The sequence below is a fragment of the Ictalurus furcatus genome, chromosome 19 (genome assembly GCF_023375685.1).
Source record: "Ictalurus furcatus strain D&B chromosome 19, Billie_1.0, whole genome shotgun sequence".
NCBI classification, from domain to species: domain Eukaryota; kingdom Metazoa; phylum Chordata; class Actinopteri; order Siluriformes; family Ictaluridae; genus Ictalurus; species Ictalurus furcatus.
The window spans coordinates 7,209,982-7,233,432 of NC_071273.1; the positions used below are offsets into that span (position 1 = coordinate 7,209,982).

At 41.7% G+C, this 23,451-nt stretch overlaps 1 protein-coding gene across 3 annotated transcripts in view; it reads right to left on the minus strand.

Annotated features, from left to right (window-relative positions):
- The window catches only part of tbk1 (TANK-binding kinase 1), a 52,395-nt gene extending 33,037 nt beyond the window's left edge, over positions 1-19,358 (minus strand). The window contains exons 1-11 of one of the 3 annotated variants that reach the window (XM_053650648.1): positions 19,227-19,358; positions 18,325-18,432; positions 16,330-16,470; positions 13,385-13,514; positions 11,933-12,114; positions 9,092-9,252; positions 7,126-7,236; positions 6,849-7,028; positions 5,803-5,999; positions 5,418-5,476; positions 2,170-2,261 (exon numbers count right to left, since the gene is read on the minus strand). In XM_053650648.1, the coding sequence (XP_053506623.1) occupies positions 2,170-2,261; positions 5,418-5,476; positions 5,803-5,999; positions 6,849-7,028; positions 7,126-7,236; positions 9,092-9,252; positions 11,933-12,114; positions 13,385-13,514; positions 16,330-16,470; positions 18,325-18,411 (1,340 nt within the window). In that variant the 5' untranslated portion in view covers positions 18,412-18,432; positions 19,227-19,358. The other 2 variants (XM_053650647.1, XM_053650649.1) reach the window with 2 other exon arrangements.
- Positions 19,359-23,451: the final 4,093 nt, after the last annotated feature.

Genomic DNA, 23,451 nt, shown 5'->3' on the forward strand with positions numbered 1-23,451 from the left:
CTGAATAATCGGTTATCTGTATCGGCCGATATCGCTCTGAATAATCGGTTATCTGTATCGGCCGATATCGCTCTGAATAATCGGTTATCGTATCGGCCGATATCGCTCTGAATAATCGGTTATCTGTATCGGCCGATATCGCTCTGAATAATCGGTTATCGGTATCGGCCGATATCGCTCTGAATAATCGGTTGTCTGTATCGGCCGATATCGCTCTGAATAATCGGTTATCGGTATCGGCCGATATCGCTCTGAATAATCGGTTGTCTGTATCGGCCGATATCGCTCTGAATAATCGGTTATCTGTATCGGCCGATATCGCTCTGAATAATCGGTTATCGGTATCGGCCGATATCGCTCTGAATAATCGGTTATCTGTATCGGCCGATATCGCTCTGAATAATCGGTTATCTGTATCGGCCGATATCGCTCTGAATAATCGGTTATCTGTATCGGCCGATATCGCTCTGAATAATCGGTTATCGGTATCGGCCGATATCGCTCTGAATAATCGGTTATCTGTATCGGCCGATATCGCTCTGAATAATCGGTTATCGGTATCGGCCGATATCGCTCTGAATAATCGGTTATCTGTATCGGCCGATATCGCTCTGAATAATCGGTTATCGGTATCGGCCGATATCGCTCTGAATAATCGGTTATCTGTATCGGCCGATATCGCTCTGAATAATCGGTTATCTGTATCGGCCGATATCGCTCTGAATAATCGGTTATCGTATCGGCCGATATCGCTCTGAATAATCGGTTATCTGTATCGGCCGATATCGCTCTGAATAATCGGTTATCTGTATCGGCCGATATCGCTCTGAATAATCGGTTATCTGTATCGGCCGATATCGCTCTGAATAATCGGTTATCTGTATCGGCCGATATCGCTCTGAATAATCGGTTATCGGTATCGGCCGATATCGCTCTGAATAATCGGTTATCTGTATCGGCCGATATCGCTCTGAATAATCGGTTATCGGTATCGGCCGATATCGCTCTGAATAATCGGTTATCTGTATCGGCCGATATCGCTCTGAATAATCGGTTATCGGTATCGGCCGATATCGCTCTGAATAATCGGTTATCTGTATCGGCCGATATCGCTCTGAATAATCGGTTATCGGTATCGGCCGATATCGCTCTGAATAATCGGTTATCGGTATCGGCCGATATCGCTCTGAATAATCGGTCATCGTATCGGCTGAGAAATTTAGTATCGGTGCATCTCTAATTTCAGGAGGTCAGGTTTTCACAACAAGGCCAGTTTTTACACGTTTTTGTTGCTACATGTTTAAGTTAATATATAAAGTATCTGAAAATTTGGTTGATTTTTTCACATTTTCTAATCAACTAATATTCACCCCCATTTTAGTCGGAGTAAAATTGACTCAGACGAACAAATAAGACATGACGAAATATTGACTGCATGTCAGAAGACAAAAACTCTGACTAAAAACGGTGTGAGAATTAGCACCGGAACTGGCCCGAGAGCCTCAGTTCAATCTTTCGATTTGTATAATTATACGCACTTAAAAATAAATGTCACTTTGTCGACAGGTTTGTTCTTTGCGATAAGCAATATAACTGTTTGATTTATTCGTCCCGCCTTCTTGTGGACTGTTGATTTCAAAATCTGGTGTTCGCTAGTATCCCCTTCCCCCAAAGTCAAACAATGTCTTCAGAATTCAAAAATAATCCGAATTTTGGAAATATTTACGTGAGAAATGATCATTGTAATTATATCAGAGGCATAAAATGGTCTTAAAATGACAATAATATCGTTCATTGCAATTATTTCTGAGACGATATATTGAACAACAAAAGTAGTTATCCTGACAGGCCTGTACACAAGTACCTGTACACAAGCACGGACTATATACGGTTTGGGGTTTTGAGATAAATATACGTCAGTCATGTCGTGACAGTTAGCGGACTTGTAAATGTCATCCGTGTTCTTCCGAGGTAAAACGAATGGAGCATTAGCATAAATCATTCCACATTCACATCGACTGGCTCTTCAGCCATGTTTATTGGGTGGAAAGGAGACTGCTCTTTTTTTTGGTGATAACTCGTCATGTAGAAGTCGTACTCTGATGCTAAACCGCAGCGCTCCTACGCAGAATGAGGAACGTGGGGGGTGGGGGAACCCAGTGGACTTACATGAGACCCCTCACTCCTTTCCTCACCAGCTCCTGATAGACGAGTAACGACTCGGAGGTTTTCCACAGATGGCCCACGTCACCGGCAAACGTCTAAACAAACAATAAAAGATTATCGTTAAATTAAACCGGAGTAGTATTGTGGTAGTAGGTATACATTTTTGGCACAAACGCTGCATTATATTTGGAGAATATAATTAGTAAAAAAATATATATATATAAAAAAAAGTAAGAACATGGACAGTTACTCTAATTCAGAGGTTCCCAAACTTTTCCAGGGCAAGGCCCTCCAAATGGCATTAACATTTGACCGAGGCCCCCCTTTTACAAGATGTCTTTAAAACACAATAAAAATACAGACTTCTGAATATATCCCCATATTTTTATTATTAATAATTACATCTTAACATTACATTAGGAATTGATTGTGTGTGTGTGTGTGTGTGTGTGGTTGTCTGAGAGTGAGACTTTATTTTTCACACCAAATTGTTGAGGCCCCCCGGGCGCCCCCTGGTGGCCCCCACTTTGAAAACCACTGCTCTAATTTATCTCCAGCCTTTGTCTCGTTCTTAAAGTTGCGATAAGTAACTTTTAAGGATCGAAAGTATTTGAAGACTTCTCTGGTGGAAATACTGTACTGCAAGCAGTCTCGGTTTAGAACTGCAGCTCACGTTTAGTCACATTCTCGCGTCCTCAAGTCCCCAACATCCCTGCCACCTTTATGATCTGAACGAACTAGAGCTGGTCATGAATACCTTCTCAGATGCAAAACTCAGGATAAGACGTTTCTAATGAAATTCATCAGTAAAGCTTTAGTGAGGCGTTACGAGCCACAAAAACAGATAGATCTAGCAAAGATCTAGTTTCGTTATAACGTCATGTACAGTAGGCCTTCATCACAAGAGCAGTGTATTTACATTATCTTTACTAAATCAACTATGCTGGATAGCATATCTTTATTTCTTTAACAGCTTTAACACGTCGAGGCTCCTTAAAACAGAAGGCTGTAAGTGCAACCTGAGTACGCGTAGATAAGGAGGTCGTTCGGATACTGACCGACTCACACTGGGACACATTACATATTCAGTGTCTCAAGCGTAATCATCATTTCCATGCAACGGCTTTAAGCATCGCTCCGGCTGAAGGATGACCTTTACGTTAAGGATCAGTTAAATAGCACCGTTTACTGCGTTAGGTGACGCTAACAAACCATAAACATCAACATTTGTTATTTATTTTTCATAGCGTTCAAAGTTTATTTGTTCCTTGACTTAAAAATAAGTGCACCTAAATTAGCAGTTACAAGCGGGGACACCTCCTACATGCAGTGGGGCCCCTAGAGGGCGTGTTTTCTCACACACCTGTCATTTTCTTGCATGTCGGGGAACCCACAGGCATCCATTTACTCCATCGGAAAGGCACCATTAGGGCACTTCATGATGTTTTCTCACCTGTGGGGAACCCTATAGGGCAAGGAATCACGTTTTCTCTGCTCGGAAGAGCATCCTAAAGAGCATCACATTTTCTCAGAGCCTATAGGGCAATGCAAACATGTTTCCTTGCAGGTAGGGTCACCCTAGGCCACCCTAAAGAGTACTCCATCATGTTTTCTCACATGTAGGGGAGCCTACATGTAATGCAACTTATTTTCTCCACTGTATGGGCACCCACTAGGGCACTGCGTCATGTATCCTCCACTGGAAGAGCACCCTAGAGGGCAGTTCATCTCATTTTCTCACATGTAGGGGAGCCTACAGGACAACGCATCTCATTTTCTCCATTGGAAGGATGCCCATTAGGGCACTTCTTCATGTTTCCTTGAATGTAGGGGAAACCTATAGGACACTGGGTCACGTATTCTTCACTAGAAAGCCACCACAGAGGGCACTTCATCATGTTTCCTCACATGTAGGGGTGCCTATGTGGCAATGCATTGCATTTTCTCCATCGGAAGGGCACTTCATCATGTTTCCTCACATGTAGGGGTGCCTATGTGGCAATGCATTGCATTTTCTCCATCGGAAGGGGACTTCATGATGTTTCCTCGCATGTAGTGGAACCCTATAGGGTTTGCTGAATCACGTATTCTCTACTGGCCAGCCTAGAGGGCACTTCATCATGTTTCCTCACATGTAGGGGTGCCTATGTGGCAATGCATTGCATTTTCTCCATCGGAAGGGGACTTCATCATGTTTCCTCGCATGTAGTGGAACCCTATAGGGTTTGCTGAATCACGTATTCTCTACTGGCCAGCCTAGAGGGCACTTCATCATGTTTCCTCACATGTAGGGGTGCCTATGTGGCAATGCATTGCATTTTCTCCATCGGAAGGGGACTTCATCATGTTTCCTCGCATGTAGTGGAACCCTATAGGGTTTGCTGAATCACGTATTCTCTACTGGCCAGCCTAGAGGGCACTTCATCATGTTTCCTCACATGTAGGGGTGCCTATGTGGCAATGCATTGCATTTTCTCCATCGGAAGGGGACTTCATCATGTTTCCTCGCATGTAGTGGAACCCTATAGGGTTTGCTGAATCACGTATTCTCTACTGGCCAGCCTAGAGGGCACTTCATCATGTTTCCTCACATGTAGGGGTGCCTATGTGGCAATGCATTGCATTTTCTCCATCGGAAGGGGACTTCATCATGTTTCCTCGCATGTAGTGGAACCCTATAGGGTTTGCTGAATCACATATTCTCTACTGGCCAGCCTAGAGGGCACTTCATCATGTTTCCTCACATGTAGTGGAACCCTATAGGGTTTGCTGAATCACGTATTCTCTACTGGCCAGCCTAGAGGGCACTTCATCATGTTTCCTCGCATGTAGTGGAACCCTATAGGGTTTGCTGAATCACGTATTCGCTACTGGCCAGCCTAGAGGGCACTTCATCATGTTTTCATCATCTTTATATTAGAACTTGCTGTTCAGCCCAAGTTGTGGATTTTGCCAGTTACAAACCGCAAAGTTTAATTAAGGAGTTCATACGGCACATAATTGTGGCCTTCATTTCACTCACTCATGTTTTGACTCATTGTTTAATGGCGGTGTTGATTAATTGGCTTATTTTATGCATATAAACAATCAATAAATGCAAGTGTTAATTCGTTTGTTACACACGTACATGTTACATGAGAGATATTGTGATGCTGTGTACGTGGAAGCTATTCATTAATGGAACCTTCACGTAAAGGGTTAACAAAATTAAACCTCTTGTTTCTAAAACATGCCGTAATTATAGTTGTTACCTTAGCATAGCTGGCATCCAAGTCCAGATCGTACCGTGGCTGCACTTTAGGAGGGCTCGCTACACACACACACACACACACACACACACATCATAATTACAATCACAATCATGCTCCAGCTTCACTCATATACTTATATTTTACTAAAATTAGAATAAAATGATCTTTAAAAAGATTATTTATTTACTCGCATCTGTGTAAACACATCTGTCATCGCAAAAATGTTGTTTATTTAGCTGATCATTGAGATTTAAAAAAATAAATAAATAAAAAATGGTTACAATGCCCTGTGGTGAAAATGAAAAGAAATGCCCCGAGTCGAAGAGCTGTAAAGATGTCAAAGCGTGTCAGAGACGGAATGTGTGAGGGAGAGACGTGGTCTCACGGTCTTCGAAGATGAGCCCAACGGTATTGACTAGTTCCTTGCTGAGGAGCATGATGGGATTGTCCCTGCTGGTGCGTGGGAACGTCTGCGCCTGTCTGTTGGAGTCCAGCGTGAGGTGTCGGCCCTCATACAGGAGCTCCTGATTGGGAGGGCTGATGTTTGTGCGCCTGAAGAGCAGGTCCTGAAAAAGTGTGGCTCTGGGGTGGAAAAATAAATAAATAAATAAATAAATAAATAAATAAATAAATAAATAAATAAAAGGTTGGTCAGAATAGTGTACAAAATACAGGTTGATCTAAACCGGTATTCAGGCTGCGTCGAACGCAAAATGGCGGACAAGAATTCTACTACACATTACCACGGTTTATCCTCGGATGCAGCTTCTGAAATCGAGAATTACACCATAGCGATGTCGGATTCTCGATTCGGATTGGTCCGAAGGTGTCGATTCAGTTTTCCGAAGGCCGAAGGCTTCCGATTCAAATCACAGGCTCTAATACGTTCCTCATTCTCCTACACAAGGACTCGTATGGTGAACGTTCCACATAAACGAATAAAAAAAAAAAAAAGACGTGCACGATCTTTGATTCGGCGAACCTTTCTTTAAGAGACTTTATTTAGCGTTTTGGGAAGGAGTCTCCAGTGTCAGTGTTTTGTAACAATCAGAGGAAAAATCGAGTTTCTTTTCCCCCTTCGTCTTCAGGATGGATGGATTTTTCATCTTATTTATTTTAAGATGAACGAAAGGGAAAAAAAAGTGAAGGGATGGATATGTTTATAGCTGCTATGATAACATAAGTGAGAACAGGCCGTGACTACAAACAGTTACTGTTAGCGTTGAGGAACTGCTGTGGTATAAGACGAATAAAACACTTCTAAACGTGCTGTTATTGGGAAAATAATCCGCTTCAGAGTGGCACTGGTTGATTATAATTATAACGGCGTCACACCTGTTAAGCTGTAATTATGTAAATGTCTCAGTTCTTGCTTTGCTTCCTTTCTCTGAACCATTGCGCACGGGATTCTGGGTATTCTAGTCCACTCACGTGTTGTACATGTGGATGTAGACGTGGTGTAGCGTGGCTTGCTGTAGGCTGAAGACGTAAACCACCGTGCGGTGCAGGATGTCGCTGGTCTCGGCAAAGAACTGGTCAAATCCCCAGCACTTCTCCTGGTCTGCCTCCAAAATGTTGGCCAGAACGGGCGTTAGCAGACTCTGTAGGCCTCTGAATCAACGGTGGGGGAAGAGAGAAATCAGAATATGCGTAAACAACCGCGATGAGTCTAATCACAGAGCGTTGGTGAAAGCGAAAGCGTTCATACTTAGAGAGGCTGCAGGACACCGGCATCTCTGTGCTCCACTCGATCTTGCCATTCTCAAACTTCTGCTGTCCTGAGATGGTTCCCGAGGGCTTCTCGGTAATAATCTTATACCTACGAGAAAGCAAACAGAAGGTGAGAAACAAATAAAAAGGGCAAAAATGTTGCAGGCTTGTGCGATATAACGAGATCATCACCCTACATGATATTACGCTGCCACTTTATAGTTAGTTCACGAATCTGATCGGTCCAACGGCGTTCCAAGAGTGTTCCACGTTTCACTGTGCGTAGCACTCCGCAGTGTCCGCCAGGTAAAAATTCCGCTTCCTAGTTGGAAACCGTTACTACGGTAGAGTTAGGGACATCATCAGCGGACCTGGCAAACCGCGCTTTTCGGGAATGTAACTTTCGGCTTAAAATACGAAAGCTTGTGAGATGGAGATGAAAAGCAAGAAGGGAAGCCGTATTTAAATCGGAAGCAGCTTGGACAAGAGCGTACAAATCAACACGAGCCGGCCGGCCGACGTGCTATAAAGCGGGCGCGGGTTCTACAGGATCGATTTCCGCTAGCGGAGCAAAAATGAACAAGGTTTGGCCGTACTGTGTCCGAAATGCCAGTTACTCGAGGTTCAATTCTTGTTTATAGAGCTGTTGTATAAAAGTAATACCACACTCACAATCTTGCAGTTAGACCGGATATTATACCGATTAGCTACGACACTCATCCTGGGCTTCGCACCCGCGCCGAATCACAGTATAACCGCGCTCTTGCTCGTGCAATTTTGCTGAAATATCCAGTGACGTTAATCGCAGATTATATTACACTATCGGACCTGACAACTGGTAATACTGCGTAGGAGTGCCGCAAAAACGTTGGAGCACACTAGTATGTGTCATCGATCAAAAATATGCCACAAGAGCTGCCTTTTTTTTTTTTTTCTTTTTTTTTTTTTTACATGAACCAATCAACATGCGAATCTGCAATGAACTGCACTTTTGAACGCTCGAATATAAACAGACACTTCCGGGAAGCCCAAGTCCCTCGTGTGCTCTTGCTTTCTGTCAAGAAGAAGACTTTAAGTTTATTCATGTGCGATAAATACTATCAATATTCTTTAGGGACATCGTCTGTCAAAACGGCTTAAACAGGAATAAATAAATAAATAAATAAATAAATAAAAAGAGGAAAAAAAAACCTACACAAAAACAATATTTTGACCCAAGAAGATACAAAAGGCCTACACCGAAGTGACAAATAGAACACTTTAACGGTGATGATAATAGAAATTGATCAAAAACGCTGGGGTTTTTTTCATTGTTGTTGTTGTTTTGACTGACTCTCTTGCTCAGCATCAGCGGTATAAATGTGCCATGTGGACATCAGACAACCGATCTGTATGAGGATTATATCGAAATGTGATGTTTTGGTTTTTTAAAAAAAAAAAAACTGTATATTAATCGCAGAATCACGTCAGAATTCACCGTCCAGCTGAGATTTCGCGCTTGCCACAGTGTCAGACTGCACAGCTGGTAATATTATTTCACACTCCTGTACTCTCCTTTAAGTTGAAATGGTGGAAATGCTCGTCTTCCTTTTTTTTTTCTTTTTTTTTTTCTAGGTGAACCATTCTGGATGATTAAATGATTTATCGTGATCTTTCCAAATGATAGCATGGGATTAATGACCTTCCAAGAAATTGGGCTGATCATTGTATTCCTTTTTTTTTTTTTTTTTTAAACATTTTTTTATTTAAAACCAATCCCTGTTGAAACTGAGGTACACGGGCTGAACCGCACAAGTCGAAACTAGAATCTGGGAGAGTACAAACAAAGGACAAACAGGGAAAATCGGATTTGTTGCAATTAGCTTGTTGTGCCTGTGGTTGTGTAATTTCCCCTAGGACATGACTGCTAATGTAAACAGAACAGTTTCTGCACTTTGAGCAGTGAGCACATGTAGAGGTCTTACATAACTTCCTTGTTCCTTCGAGGTCCTTCGAAAGGTCGGAACGGCAGGCTGCCCGTAGCCGCGTGGTAGAACGTAACGCCAATGCTCCACAGGTCCACCGTGGCGCCGTACTTCTTCTGGTGGTCCTTCCTCAACACGGCCCGCTCATACATGTCCGGATGCTGTTACACACATATACGCTGGCATAAATATGATGCGATATTCTTTTTTTTTTTTTTTATTCTGCGATAGAAACATGACTGTTTTTAAAGTTGGTGTGAACTGTGAGTCATATACAGTGGGGGAAATAAGTATTGAACGCGTCAACATTTTTTTTTAAGTAAATATATTTCCATTGAGGTTATTCACATGAAATGTTCACCAGACATCGGTATTAACTCAAGAAATCCGGAAATATAAAGAATTCACAACGTTAAAGTCCGTAAATAAAGTTATGTGTAATAAAGTGGAATGAGACGGGAAAAAAGTATTGAACACGCTAAGAAAAAGCAGTTCTCCAAGGCAAGGTAAGGCAAGGAACCAGCTGAAATCCATAAGTAATTATACCTCCTATCTGTGCAGATTAATATCAGCTGGGTTTGTAAATTGATGGTCTATAAAAAGTTTTTTCGTTACCAAGGTGTCACACAAGAAACGTCTCATGATGGGTAAAAGCAAAGAGCTCTCCCAAGACCTTTGCAACCTTATTGTTGTGAAACATATTGATGAAATCGGATACAGACGTATTTCAAAACTTCTGAATCCTCCAGTAAGCACCACTGGGGCCATTATCTGCAAGTGGAAGCAATATAACTCCGTCATCATCCGGCCACGCACAGGAGCTCCTCGCAAGATTTCTGACCAGGGAGTCAGAAGAATAGTCAGAAGAGTAACCAAGAACCAAGGACCACTCGGAAAGAGCTCCAGAAACACTTGGAGGCAGAAGGTGCCATCGTCACAGAGAAAACAATAGGCAATGCACTCCACTGCTCATGCTCACCCCGCAAGACTCCATTACTAAAGAAAAGACATGTCGAAGCTCGTTTAAAGTTTACTACAACTCATTTGGACAAGACTATGAAATACTGGGAGAGTGTAGTCTGGTAACTTTTTGTCTGTCATACTACACACCATGTCTGGAGAAGAAATGGCACTGCACATCACCCTAAAAACACTACACCAACAGTGAAGTTTGAAGGTGGAAGCATCATGGTGTGGGGCTGTTCTTCATCACATGGTACTGGCAGACTTCATATAATTGAAGGAATGATCAATAGAGCCCTTTACCGGGAGATTCTTGAGAAGAATCTGCCGCCATCCGCCAGGATGATGAAGATGAGACGTGGGTGGAGCTTCCAGCAGGACAACGATCCGAAGCATACAGCAAAGGAAACTCTCAATTGGTTTCAGAGAAATAAAATCGAACGGCCCAGTCAATCACCTGACTCCAATCCAATTGAACATTTATGGAAAGAGCTAAAGATCAAGGTTCACAAGAAGGCCCCCCAGAATCTTCAAGATTTAAAGACAATATGTTTAGAAGAACGGGCCAAACTCACACCTGAATACTGCGGCCCGTTCATTTCTTCACACGGGAAGCGTTCGATACTTTTTCCCCCGTGTCGTTCCACTTTATCACACATTACTTTATTTATGGACTTTAATGTTGTGAATTCTTTCTACGTGTGGATTTCTTGAGTCAATACCAAAATCTGGAGAAAATTTAATGTGAATAACCTCACTGGAAATATATCTACCGAAAAAAATGTTGACGCGTCCGATACTTACTTCCCCCACTGTAGCTGGAAGTAAATCGATGAATACAGCATTACGGTATATATAGCGATTTACAAATCTCAAGCAGCTACACCAGTATAGATGAGATCATCACAAAATGTAAAAACAGGCCTTTCTAGACGCTACAGTGGTGCTTGTGTTATGTTATTTCCAACACTTTTATAAAGTAGATTTCATTTTATACGTGTTTTTAACTTCATTATGTCCCATTTCCAAACCAACGGCGTCGAACACAAATCCGAGACCCCTTTTTTAGGGCCTCAACGTAAGGCTCTTCTATTGATTAGAATGAGATGCTTCTAAGGAAAAACACAGACTAATAGAAACCATTCAACCACATGTATTATTAGGTGATAATTCATTAAACCGATTATCCCTACTCCAAATATCAAAAATATACTATAGAATATATAACGTACAACGTCTTACGATGATCTCTGCTAAGAACACACGCACGCCGTGATCTCCTATCGCTCTTATCTTCATGCTCCGTCAACATTTCTTTTTCAACATGCTGGTTGAAAACATCCGCCTCTGCTGTGAATTCTAGATATCGCTGCTCTAGTGTGAAATTGTTTACATATCCAAATGCCTACTTGTCAAAAAAACTATTGCACTAGAAAGCTATATAATCCATTCCAGTGGTTCTCAAAGTGAGGGTCGGTGACCCCCAGGGGTCGGTGAAGTGGTGGAAATCACGACCCACGTTATTTCTAAGTGGTATTATATTTAGGGGTCCAACCACCATGGTCAACTCAGACCGAATGCGTTCTATTGGTAGAAAATTCAAGAAGCAAAAGCTGTATGGCTCTAAAAATATTATTTACAAATTTTAACTCATGTTCGCGAAATAAATCCATACCGAGCGGGGTCTGTAAATTTCTTTTCAAGTAAAAAGGTCCCTGGGTACAAAAAGATTGAGAACCTGTGAGCTACTCAATACACATACGTGTTTATATTAGTAAGCTCAATGCAGCACGTTACAATGATATTTACCTCAAGGCCAAAACTAAAGCTTTCCAATCATAAGAAACACTTTCTTAGGAACACTCCAGCAGGTCTTACCAGGTACTCCTCTGTCCCATACAACGACACAAACTGTTCATCGTCTTCCAGCTCTCTCGCTGCCCCGAAATCTGTAAGTTTGTATACGGAGCGTCCGTCTTCCCCAATCACACGCATGATGTTCCCTGGCTTAATGTCCCGGTGGACTATTCCGTACTCCCGCAGGTGGTTCATTCCAGCCACTGCGAACATCAGAAAAGTCAGAACATCGGTACATGAATGTACAGTCCCCACCGAAAGTATTGGAACGGCAAGGCCGGTTCTTTTGTTTTCGCGATACACCGAAGAGGTTTGGGTTTGAGATCAAAACACGAGACGAGAGATCGGAATTTCATCTTTCATTGCCACGTATTTACATCTAAACTCGGCCAAAAAAAAAAAAAAAAAGATTTCGACTAGCCAAGTCAACCACCAGACGTTAACCCAACTGAGCATGCATTTCACCTCCCGAAGAAGAGACTGAACAAACAATAACTGAAAGAGGCTGCGGTAAAAGCCTGGAAAACACAAAAGAACAATGCAACAGTTTGGTGTCAATGTCAGTGTGTCTCAGACTTGATGCAGTCACTGCACGCGAAGGATATGCAACCAAATATTAAGCGTTTTTTACTTTAATATACTTTAAGACTCTCTGTTCATATACTTTTGCTCACCTAAATATTGGGTGGTCTGCCACCAAAGGTCCCATGGTCTAAATTGTTTAACATCTAGATGTAAAAATCAGGAAACGAAAACTGATATCTATATCGTCTCATATTCATCTCTTGATCGCCGACCCAAATGTCTTCAGTGTAGAGCAAACACAAAAGACTCGGCCTCGCCATTCCGGGGCGGCATGTCACACGAGGAAGACGTACGTTAAGAATGTTATCTGTGGTGTTGAAATACATCGGAGGAGCACTAGGCACTGAAGCGAGTTGAGCCAGTCTACAAATAGCTTTGTGTTGTGCGTAGAACCTGACCTTGTGTTAGAATGGAAATGTTTTCCTATACAGACTACAAAGCACTTCCGGAAGTCACTTTGAATAAAGCTATCTGCTAAATGCTGCAAATGTAGCTAAGGAATCAAACCTTACGGTGGTGTGTTTCTTTTTGAAATTTCTTGAAGTATGACATACCACACATGTGATACTGACGCTTCCACGAAACAAGACAGTTCCTTATCTTATGTTATGTTATAGCAGAAAAACACTATTAGACACATGACAAATACAAAGCCCTTCACCCAGAAGACGTTCCCATGGCAGAAAATAAACACAAACACTGGACACGCCCTCCTTAAATATTACATAGATGGCTCCTTACAGAAAATGTCACCACTGCTGTCAAAGCTGTTGTTATCGTTAATCAATCTTCTAGCCAATCAGAACTGAGCGTTCAAAATCAAATCAAAGGTGAATACATTTTGGTGCGTTTGTTCTCTCTCGAACTCTCAATTGAGGTGGTACTTACCCACATCTTGCAGCACGATGAGGAACTCGTCTTCAGGGAGACCGTAAGCATTGGATGGCTCCTCCAGTACTGTGTACAGACTGCCATATGGACAGTATTCCATAACCAAGACCTTGTGCCGTGTGTTTGACTGGTGGAAAGGAGACAGAATAATCATGAAAATACAGCCACTTGGGCACAAAGTCAGTCAGGAGCGAAGCACTTGATCCCCTTCATCACACATTTTAATGATCCCTACTCATGCTTAGTCCTACTGGCTGAAGCAAATATTCAGAAAACAAAAAAATATCCTCCATTTGATCATCATTCTCGAACAGTCAAGGATATATGACCTCTGAATACATCGCATGCCTTAAATAAATATACCTACAGTTGCAATCAAAATTATTCAACCCCCATTACAAATCAGGTTTATTGTCAAAATGTACAGACTTTCATCTGTTTGCAATGAACAAATCAAACAAAAGCGATTGAAATAGTTCAACACAACGCATGCTTCAAGTGTGTTTCCCCAAATTCAACTGAAAATGCAACTTAGAATGACTTCTCCAGTTTCACAATGATTCAACCCCCTGAAGAGAATCCCTCACAACAGCACACATATGCAAAACAGGTGTTGTCTCAAGCACACCTCAGGGGCTTCATTAGTTGCACCATGTGTTGAGCTGGAACATGAAATACCTGAACTGGTTAGGGGTAGAAAATATATGAAATACCTGGACGGGGCAGAAAAAGGAAGCTGTGAACGGCTGCAACCTGATTTCTGAGAAGGCAGCTTGTGAAAAACCCTCGAATGACTGCAAAAGACCTGCAGCAAGACTTGGTGAAACAGGCAGTGAGGTTTCCGTGAGTACAGTAATACACGTACTAAACGCAGAAGGTTTCCATGCCAGAACTCCAAGACGTTCACCAGTACTGATTCAAAAGCACAAGAAAAGTCAGCTCAGTTGTATGTCTGGAGGAAGAAGAATAAAGAAAGAACACTCTGTCCACAGTGAAGCATGGTGGTGGCTCGGTGATGTTCTGGGGCTGCTTTGCATCCTCTGGCACTGGAAACCTTCAGTGTGTGGAAGGCGAGATGGATTCATTGAAGTATCAGGAAATCCTAGGAGAAAACGTCATGCCGTCTGTGAGGAAGCTGAAGCTTGGGCGTCATTTGACTCATTGTCCTTCCAACAGGACAATGATCCCAAGCATACCTCAAATTCCACCAAGGCTTGGTTGCAGAAGTCGTCCTGGAAGATTCTACAGGGCCATCACAGTCACCTGACTTAAACCCCATAGAAAATCTCTGGTGGGATTTGAAGAGAACCCAAGAATATTACTGAACCGGAGGCCATTGCTCATGAGGAATGGAATAAGATTCCTCAGGAACGCTGCCAGAAGATATGCATCTCATTTGCAGCAGGTCATAACAGCAAAAGGACGCTCTACTAAGTACTGAAGACGCTCGTCATGAAACGGTTGAATAATTGTGAAACTGGAGAAGTCATTCTAAGTTGCATTTTCAGTTGAATTTGGGGAAACACACTTGAAGCATGTGTTGTGTTGAACCATTTCAATCGCTTTTGTTTGAGTTGTTCATTGCAAACAGCTGAAAGTCTGTACATTTTGACAATAGACCTGATTTTCAATGGGGGTTGAATAACTTTGATTGTAACTGTAAACTTGCCCTACTGGTTCTTTGTCTGCTGTTTTCTAATTTCACATCTTACACCTGTGGCCAAAGTTTACATACACCTAGGCTAAAGATATTCAAGATCTACTTTGTTCAAATCAGAGCTTACATTAAAGCAATCAGAAAGAGACAGAATTATTTCAGCTTTAGTTATCCGTTATATCAGAATTCCACTGGGTCAAAACTTTACAACAACAAAGGAACTGGTGGAGGTGAAAGGCACCAGGGACCAAAGTGTGTACATCCACCATTAAGAATGTTCTACGTCACCATGGCCTGAAAGGCGAGAAAGTCGTACAACCAAGAAGACTGGGAATATAAAGCCAGACTGACGTTTGTAGGTGCTCACTAGCTTTTTGGAGAAGTGTTCTCTAGTCAGATGACACGAGAATTGAATGATTCGGCCATAAAGTTCAGCTTCATGTATGAAGGGAAAAGGGTGAGGCTTTTAAACTGAAGAACACCTTGGAAACTGTGAAGCACGGGGGCGGCAGCGTCACGTTGTGAAATTGTTTTGGAGTAAATATTACAAAGCTCTGACCGGAATCCTATAGGAATAATATCGAAAAGTATCGTGAAAAGCTTGAGGAAGGCACAATACACACAATACATTCAAGTTCAAGCCATTAAAAGGCGACGCTGCCAAAAATATAAACTTCTGATCCACAGAAAATCCGATACAGTAAAAAGCCCATACCCACCCAGTATACTGTATATTACAAACAGGATTATTCCACAGCACTGTTCTCGAATCTGATTGGATAGAACGTGTCGAGGACAACAGTGTTGGCTGCAATTCAAATGTGTTTACATGAATGCTCTCATTATAATATGGTACAGTTTCTACAGTAACAACTTATACAGCGGGTGCTGCGCATAATCAGGTTAAAAAAAATGCAACGTGCGTAACTGTTGCCATGGTAACAAGCTGCGTCGTTTTTAAGAGGTAACTATCAACGGATATAAAATTTTTTTTAAAAAACTCTGACGTGTGACGTTTCTTAAGTAAAAACCGTTGGCATGTTGCTGTAGTATAAGAGGAATAAAACGCTAATGGGAAAATAATCCGCTCCGGATCGGGACACATCACACCACCTCGTCGCTGATTATTTTCCTATAACCCCACGTCCCCGTCGTGTTTCTCCTGAAAATGTTCATAATAAATGTTTTGGGGAAGCGACGAGACGAAAAGCAGATGTGGCCAAACCGTCTCCTCCACCGGGACAAAACTTGCTCAGAACTAGATCATGCCACTCAAATGTCCCACCTCCTCCTCGACGGCGAAAAGCTTGACGATGTTCTTGTGGTTGAGTTTCTTCAGCACCTCAAACTCTCTCATCTGCACGTCCAGAGGCCGCAGGAAGCTCAGGTTGTTGAAGACCTTGACAGCGTAGAGGTCACCTGTTTTCTGCAGGAAGAGAGTGAGAGAGAGAGAGAGAGAGAGAGAGAGAGAGGAGTAAATTTCCAGCGTCAGATAAAAGCGGTCATGCTGACAGTCAGTGTCTAACGTGAGAGATTAACACAGCTACGGCTTTTGAAGGAGAAATGAAATATGGCAGACAACAAAGTGGAACTGGAGTTGCTTAATCCTACACGACCTGACGAGATTCTGACATCCAGCGCATGTCATTCCTATCGTCCCCTGTGAGAATTCACTCACTCCACAGCGTGCCAGGTTATTCAGCGATTACATTTAGAGCCCTGGATGTGAGGCGGAGACTCCAGCTCACCCTCACTGCAGTGTAGCCTTGCGTCCACATTGTGTGCCACATTATTCAGCTACGTTCACTAGGTTCCAATGCTGGAGAAGTACACGACACTATAAATAACATATCTCTGCGGACAAAGTTCCCTACTTGCAACTGCCTGTCAAATACACTGCGCTGATCCTCTAACGAGAAACTACTTCAACTTTAATGTTTTCTACAAATATTATTTACAAACATGTCTTGACAGGTGACAAATTAAAAGAAAAAAAGTGCTTTTTGTGTGTGTGTGTGTGTGTGTGTGTGTGTGTGTGTGTGTGTTTTTTGCTGGCAGGGTTTGGTTCCACTCCAAATCAATACAAAGTTCTTCTGACTGATCACCTTAATCCTAAACGTTTCTATCCTGATGGGAGTGGTCTCTTCCTGGATGACTCCGCCCCCCCCATATCCACAGGGTACGACAGCTCACTGAACGGTTCAACGGTTGTCAACGGTTTAGGGAAATGTAAGATGTAAATGACCTCCAAACAACTTGAATGTAATTGAACATGAATCGTTATCCTGATTTCTGTTGCGCTCTAGATTTTCTGCCATGTCTCTTATTTCTTTAAAAACAAAACAAAACAAAAACAAAAACATTCTAAATCCATCCATTCATTTTCTATAGCGCTTATCCTACAGGGTCTTGGAGGACCTGGAGCCTATCCCAGGGAGCATCGGGCACAAGGCGGGGTTCACACCGGACAGGGTGCCAATCCATCGCAGGGCACACAATTACATACACAATCACACACTATGGACACTTTGGACACGCCAATCAGCCTACCATGCATGTCTCTGGACTGGGGGAGGAAACCGGAGTACCCGGAGGAAACCCCCGCAGCACGGGGAGAACATGCGAACTCCGCACACACAGGGCCGTGGCGAGAATCGAACCCCCGACCCTGGAGCTGTGCACGGACTGTTGCATTCAGTTATGACTTTTTTTTGTAGCACCATTTGAAAAGGTACATTTAATGCCGATGACTAAAGTATAGAAAATATTTATTTAATACAAAATATCTTAGATCTGAATAATACATTTTTTTGTTTGTTGGTCCGATTTTCCTCATGTCTTAATCTCTCCTGTCGAAGCGTACGTTAACACGGCACTCCGACGGGTTCGATCTAAAAATGGATCATGAGGTTTCGCTCAAACTCGTGAAATCCGAACGCGCAGTCTCATTAAAGCGAACGGGGCACGAACCAAATACTAAGAAACTATTATAAATATTGCGACGGTTCTACTTTTCACTCGAGTTGTTCTCAGTAATTTCATTTGTAACGAAAACTGCTGTATTCGATGAGGAAAAAACCGACGCATTTTCACTAGTGCTCTCACTGTAGATCTGTGTGGTATATCTGCAACCTGTCTAAACCCACCCACTGAGATGTAGGAGGAGAAAAGCAGGTCTGTGGTTTCTTGACGTTCTATAAAAGAGATGAAACATCAGCAGTGCGACAACAATCCAGCCCCGTAACCCACAACACATCAGACCCGTCCTGATTGCACACACCTTGTGTCTGCCGCGGTACACGTTAGCCGTGGCCCCTTGACCCAGCAGGTCTGAGATCAGCCACAGGTAGTTCGCCGTACTCTGCATGATGTTCTTCTTCAGAGGAACCTGAAGGAGAAACAGATTTTTATTTATTTATTATTATTATTTTTTTCCAAATGCTTGCTCACATGCTTCACGCAGTTCCTCGATGTCTTTTCACCGCACTTCCTTCCTCTCTCTTTCGGCTTAGTTCATTAACATGAGCAGACCAGAACTTACTGTGCTTCAGACACACAAACTGAACATAATGATTCAAAGCCTGAGCTGGTGGATTGGGTGACAGTGTGACGTCACGGCGGTGGGAAATTCCCAACACAACCAAGAAAAAGAAAAAAAACTTCGACATGGTGCGTGTGTGTGTTTTATTTATTTATTTATTTATTTATTTGATCATTTATACACAAACATACCCGATTATGAAAACACACCTCATGCCAGTCGATGTGCAGCTTTCGATTTATTCTCAAAATATTCACAAAAACGAAAGCTAAACATTCGTGCGTGTGTTTATCTTCAAAACATATAAACATACATATTCACACTTGAATTATTATTTTTTCCCTCCTGCGTGTGAAATACAAGTATTTATAAACACCATCGAAGCACACCCGACCATACCACAAGTTTAGTTTGGGTTTTATTTTTATTTACTTTACCAGCGACCATTCATATGTCGTGAAGGACCGAGTGCATGTCGTTCCGACAAGATAATCAGACACTAATCTAACCCCAAGATGACCGAATAAACACCCACTAATCCCGATTGGATCGCACACGCACACAAACACCGCCAGCGAGCACAAAAACAAACGCGGTGTGTATAAATTTAATAAAAAACAACGTTTTGTTTATTTCCTCACCCACAGGAGCACGATATCCTCTTCCGTTTTCCCCTGTGACGTCACACAACCACGTGAGCAAAACCAACAATCCGCGTTGACCGCGTTATAGTTTCGGTACCGTACACGCTGTAATATAAATACAATGGCGTTTGTCTATTGGTTTATTTTTAAAACGCAAAGCAAAATATATACCACACCGTGCTGTCATGTACAAACAACATGTCGACAGATGTAAAAGTAAACAGTGTAAAGAGTTTGGCATTGGTCAGGGATAAACACAAGGTCAAAAACATAAAACAGGGTCAAGGGTTTCTGAGAGAACTTGCTAGGAAACAACAATAGGCCTCATTATTCTGGTTACTATGGTAACCTATACTTTGACGTCGAATGAAAACAAAGTTCAAAGTTAAATATTACCTGTTAATACTACTACTCCTACTGATAATAATAATAATAATAATAATAATAATAATAATAATAATCTCCTCTGCTCTTCACTATGTTTTGTAGTATAAAAATCTAATATGTATTTTATTATGTTGAGGTGAAACAAAACAAAAGAAGTTTTGGACCTACAAAGCCCTACTTTTATAGATAATATCCATAATAGAGATATCTATAGCTTTTATCCCACTTGTTCTAATAGATAAATGAGGTAATAAAGTTCTATATCCCTTACAGCTGATAATCTGTTTTCATGTGAGAAGAATAATAATAATAAGAGCGCACAGTATGTACTACCTGAGTTTTAATTTGAGGACATCAAAATTAAATCCAAACTGGGTGAATGGTGTAGGAATTACAGCCCTTTTTACAGTCTCCCCGGAAACGATTGGAACAGCAAGGCCGAGTCATTTGTTTGGGCTGTACTCCAAGGACATTTGGGTTTGAGATGAAAAGATGGGAATGAGACGAGAGGTTAGGATTTCAGCTTTTATTTACATCTAGATGTGTTAAACAACATAAAACATAGAACCTTATGGTATGGTACAGTCCACCCTATGTTTAGGTGAGCAAAAGTATAGGAACATACAGACAAAGTATATTAAAGTAAATAACGCTTAATATTTGGTTGCATGTCCTTCGCTTGGAATAACTGCATCAAGTGCGACTCATTGACATCACCAAACTGTTGTTTTTTTTTCTTTTATTACGCTTTTCCAGGCTTTTACTGCAGCCTCTTTCAGTGTTGTTTTGTTTTTTTCTTTTTTGTGTGTGTGTGTGGGGGGGGGGGGGGGGGGTTGCCATTCAGTCTCCTCTTCAGGAGGGGAAATGCTGCTCATTTGGCTTAAAGTCTGGTGATTGACTTGGCCAGTCTAAAACCTTCCACTTTTTCCCCCTTTATAAAGTCCTTTGTTGAGTTGTCAGTGAGTTTTAGATCATTGTCTTGCTGCACGATGAAGTTCACCCAATAATATTGAATGCATTTCTCTGTAAATTGGAAGACAGCTTGTTCCTGTAGACTTCTGAATTTATTCTGCTGCTACCATCATGAGTTACGTCGTCAATAAAGATTAGTGAGAATGTTCTAGAAGCAGCCACGCGATCCCAAGCCATGACACTACCTCCACCATGTTTCACAGATGAGCTTGTATGTTTCAGATCATGAGCAGATCCTTTCTTTCTCCACATTTTGTCCTTTCCATCTCTTTGGTAGAGGTTAATCTTGGTTCCAGAACTTTTCCGGCTCGTCTCTATATTTCTTTGGGAATTCCAATCTGGCTTTCTGATTCTTACTGCTGATGAGTGGTTTGCATCTTGTGGTGTGGCCTCTATAATTCTGCTCTCGAAGTCTTCTTTGAATGGTGGATTGTGACACCTTCACCCCTGCCCTCTGGAGGTCGTTTTTCATGTCACTGACTGTTGTTTTTGAGTTTTTCTTCACAGATCCCACAATTTTTTCTGTCATCAGCTGTTGTTGTTTTCCTTGGCCGATAATTGACTTTTATCATTATTGTTATTATTATTATTATTATTTTATTTACAGTCGACTTATTTAGAAATGAATCTAAACCCATAGATATATGCACAAATATTTGACACTCTTTTATTAGTTCACGTTTATTTCTTTTTCTGCATTATCTGCCATGTCACACTTCTGTATGCAAAAAAAAAAAAGATACACAGTCCGTGTATGATTTCTATCCTTTACTTGGGAAATACTGCCATTGTGTGGTTACTTTGTGTAATTTAACAATCTTCGATTCCCCATTTGACCAGTTTTCTTCTTCCTGGCTTCCTTTATTTTTTTGCATATTTGTCAAACTAAATGATTTCAGTTCCTCATGCAAAATGTAATATAAGATAAGGAGAACATGAGGAAGCACAAAATACAGTTTTTTAAATGATCATATCATAATATCATATCGTAATTGTCCCCTTAAACTTAATAACTGCCTGTGCTTGTGCTTTTAGCAGCAACAACTGCAGCCAAATGCTTCTGATAACCGGATATCAGTCCGCTGTGGAGGGATTTTGGTTCACTCCTATTTGCAAAATCGCTTTAATTCAGCCACTTTGACTAGGCCACGCCGACATTTTGGTAGAGAGAAGAATTCATAGTTCTGTCCGTTATGGCAATTCTCCCTGGCTTTGAAGTAGCAAAGCATCCCCACACCATCACACTACCTCCACCATGTTTGACATTTGGTATGATTCTCTTATAGTGGAATGCTGTTCCATGTTTTCCAAAAAGTTTCACCTTCATCTTATCAATCCACAGAACATTATCTTGTTTGTGTTTTTGGTTTGGTTTTCTTTGGTTTTCTTCTTGCAACTCTCCCAACAATACCATTTTTGCCCAATCGTTTTCTAATGGTGGCATCCGGAACTTTATGTTAAGTGAGTGAGGCATGGAATTCCTTAGATGTTCATCTGACTTCCTCTGGTTTATGGCAAAATATGACCCTCTTTGCATTCCACATATAGTAATGAGAAAAAGAAACAACACCCTCCTTCAATTCGATGTTTTTGTTTATCAGGGCCTAAATTACAATTGTGTGGTCCTCAACAATTTATTTAAACAAGCAAATAACCTCAGGTGACCACAAAAAAAACAAACACAGATTTTAATATGTAGTCATTTTTCTGAAAAAGTAAACGAACATTTCAACAAGCACCAAATCATCACCCCTCCACCACCATGCTTCCTAGTTGGTATGAAGTGTCTGTGCCGATATATTCTTTTTGGAGCGAAGGAGCTTTTTCCTAGCTAACTTTCCATGAAAAACCACACTTGTTCAGTCTTTTTCTGATCGTTCTGTCATGAATAATTGAATTCGCTAAATGGTAGCGATTGAAACCAATCGAGACCTGTGTACCTTTTGGTAGTTCAGTTCAATCTTTCCACGGCTCTTTGAGGGTAATGAGCACAGTGCTGTTGCAAATCAAAATTTAGCTTGTTCAGACCAATATCTGATCACTTTATTTATAAACAGGCTTCCACTGTCTGATGAAAGTTTTGAGGGATCACTTCTCCGACCAGGTGTTTAGCGATCAGTGGTGAGTGCATCTTGTTTTTCTTCCAAGGAAAACCTTCAGGGTATTTTAAAAGCATGTCAACAATTACTAGACAACAGCTATATCAGTGGGCAGGGGTGAGTTCAAGGAAATCCATCATTAGATGTTGAAAGGGTGCATCAGGGTGCGCACTCTGCAGAATGGTCGAAATAGATTTGGGAAGCAGAACAGCATCTAAACGTTCATGATTAAAACTTTGCGTGCAATGGGCTTGCCTGATGAATTAAGAAACACCCCTTCCCCCCACCCCCACCCCCACCCCCACCCCCACCCCATGTTTGTATAACACACCGGTATCGTGCAGTGGTCTAAATACATAATCACTATCCGTAAACACAGTCAACGATTTACCTTCAGCTAGAATACATGCTCATGCTCTTGGCTTGATGGTTTCAGAAACGTGTTGTGTTGAACTTTCAGACAGTCCTCCTACGGCGCCCTGCGGGCATCCTTCGAGTAGTGAAGAGGGTTGAACAGGTCGTTGAGAGACAAACTGAGCCGGGTCAAGCTGTTGGCCCTCTTGAGCTGTGGCGTTAAGTGGATAGGGAGGAGATCCAGGCATCTACAAATACAAAGACAGACTCACCACAGCATCAACATTCATAATAAATGCCTGTCTTTTCCTCCTGCTTTTTATTCCTTTCTTTTTTAAACACTGCCCATTTAACCCCACCTCAAGTACTCTTCACTTCTAAAACTTTCCTGCACTCTTCTAGTCTTATCA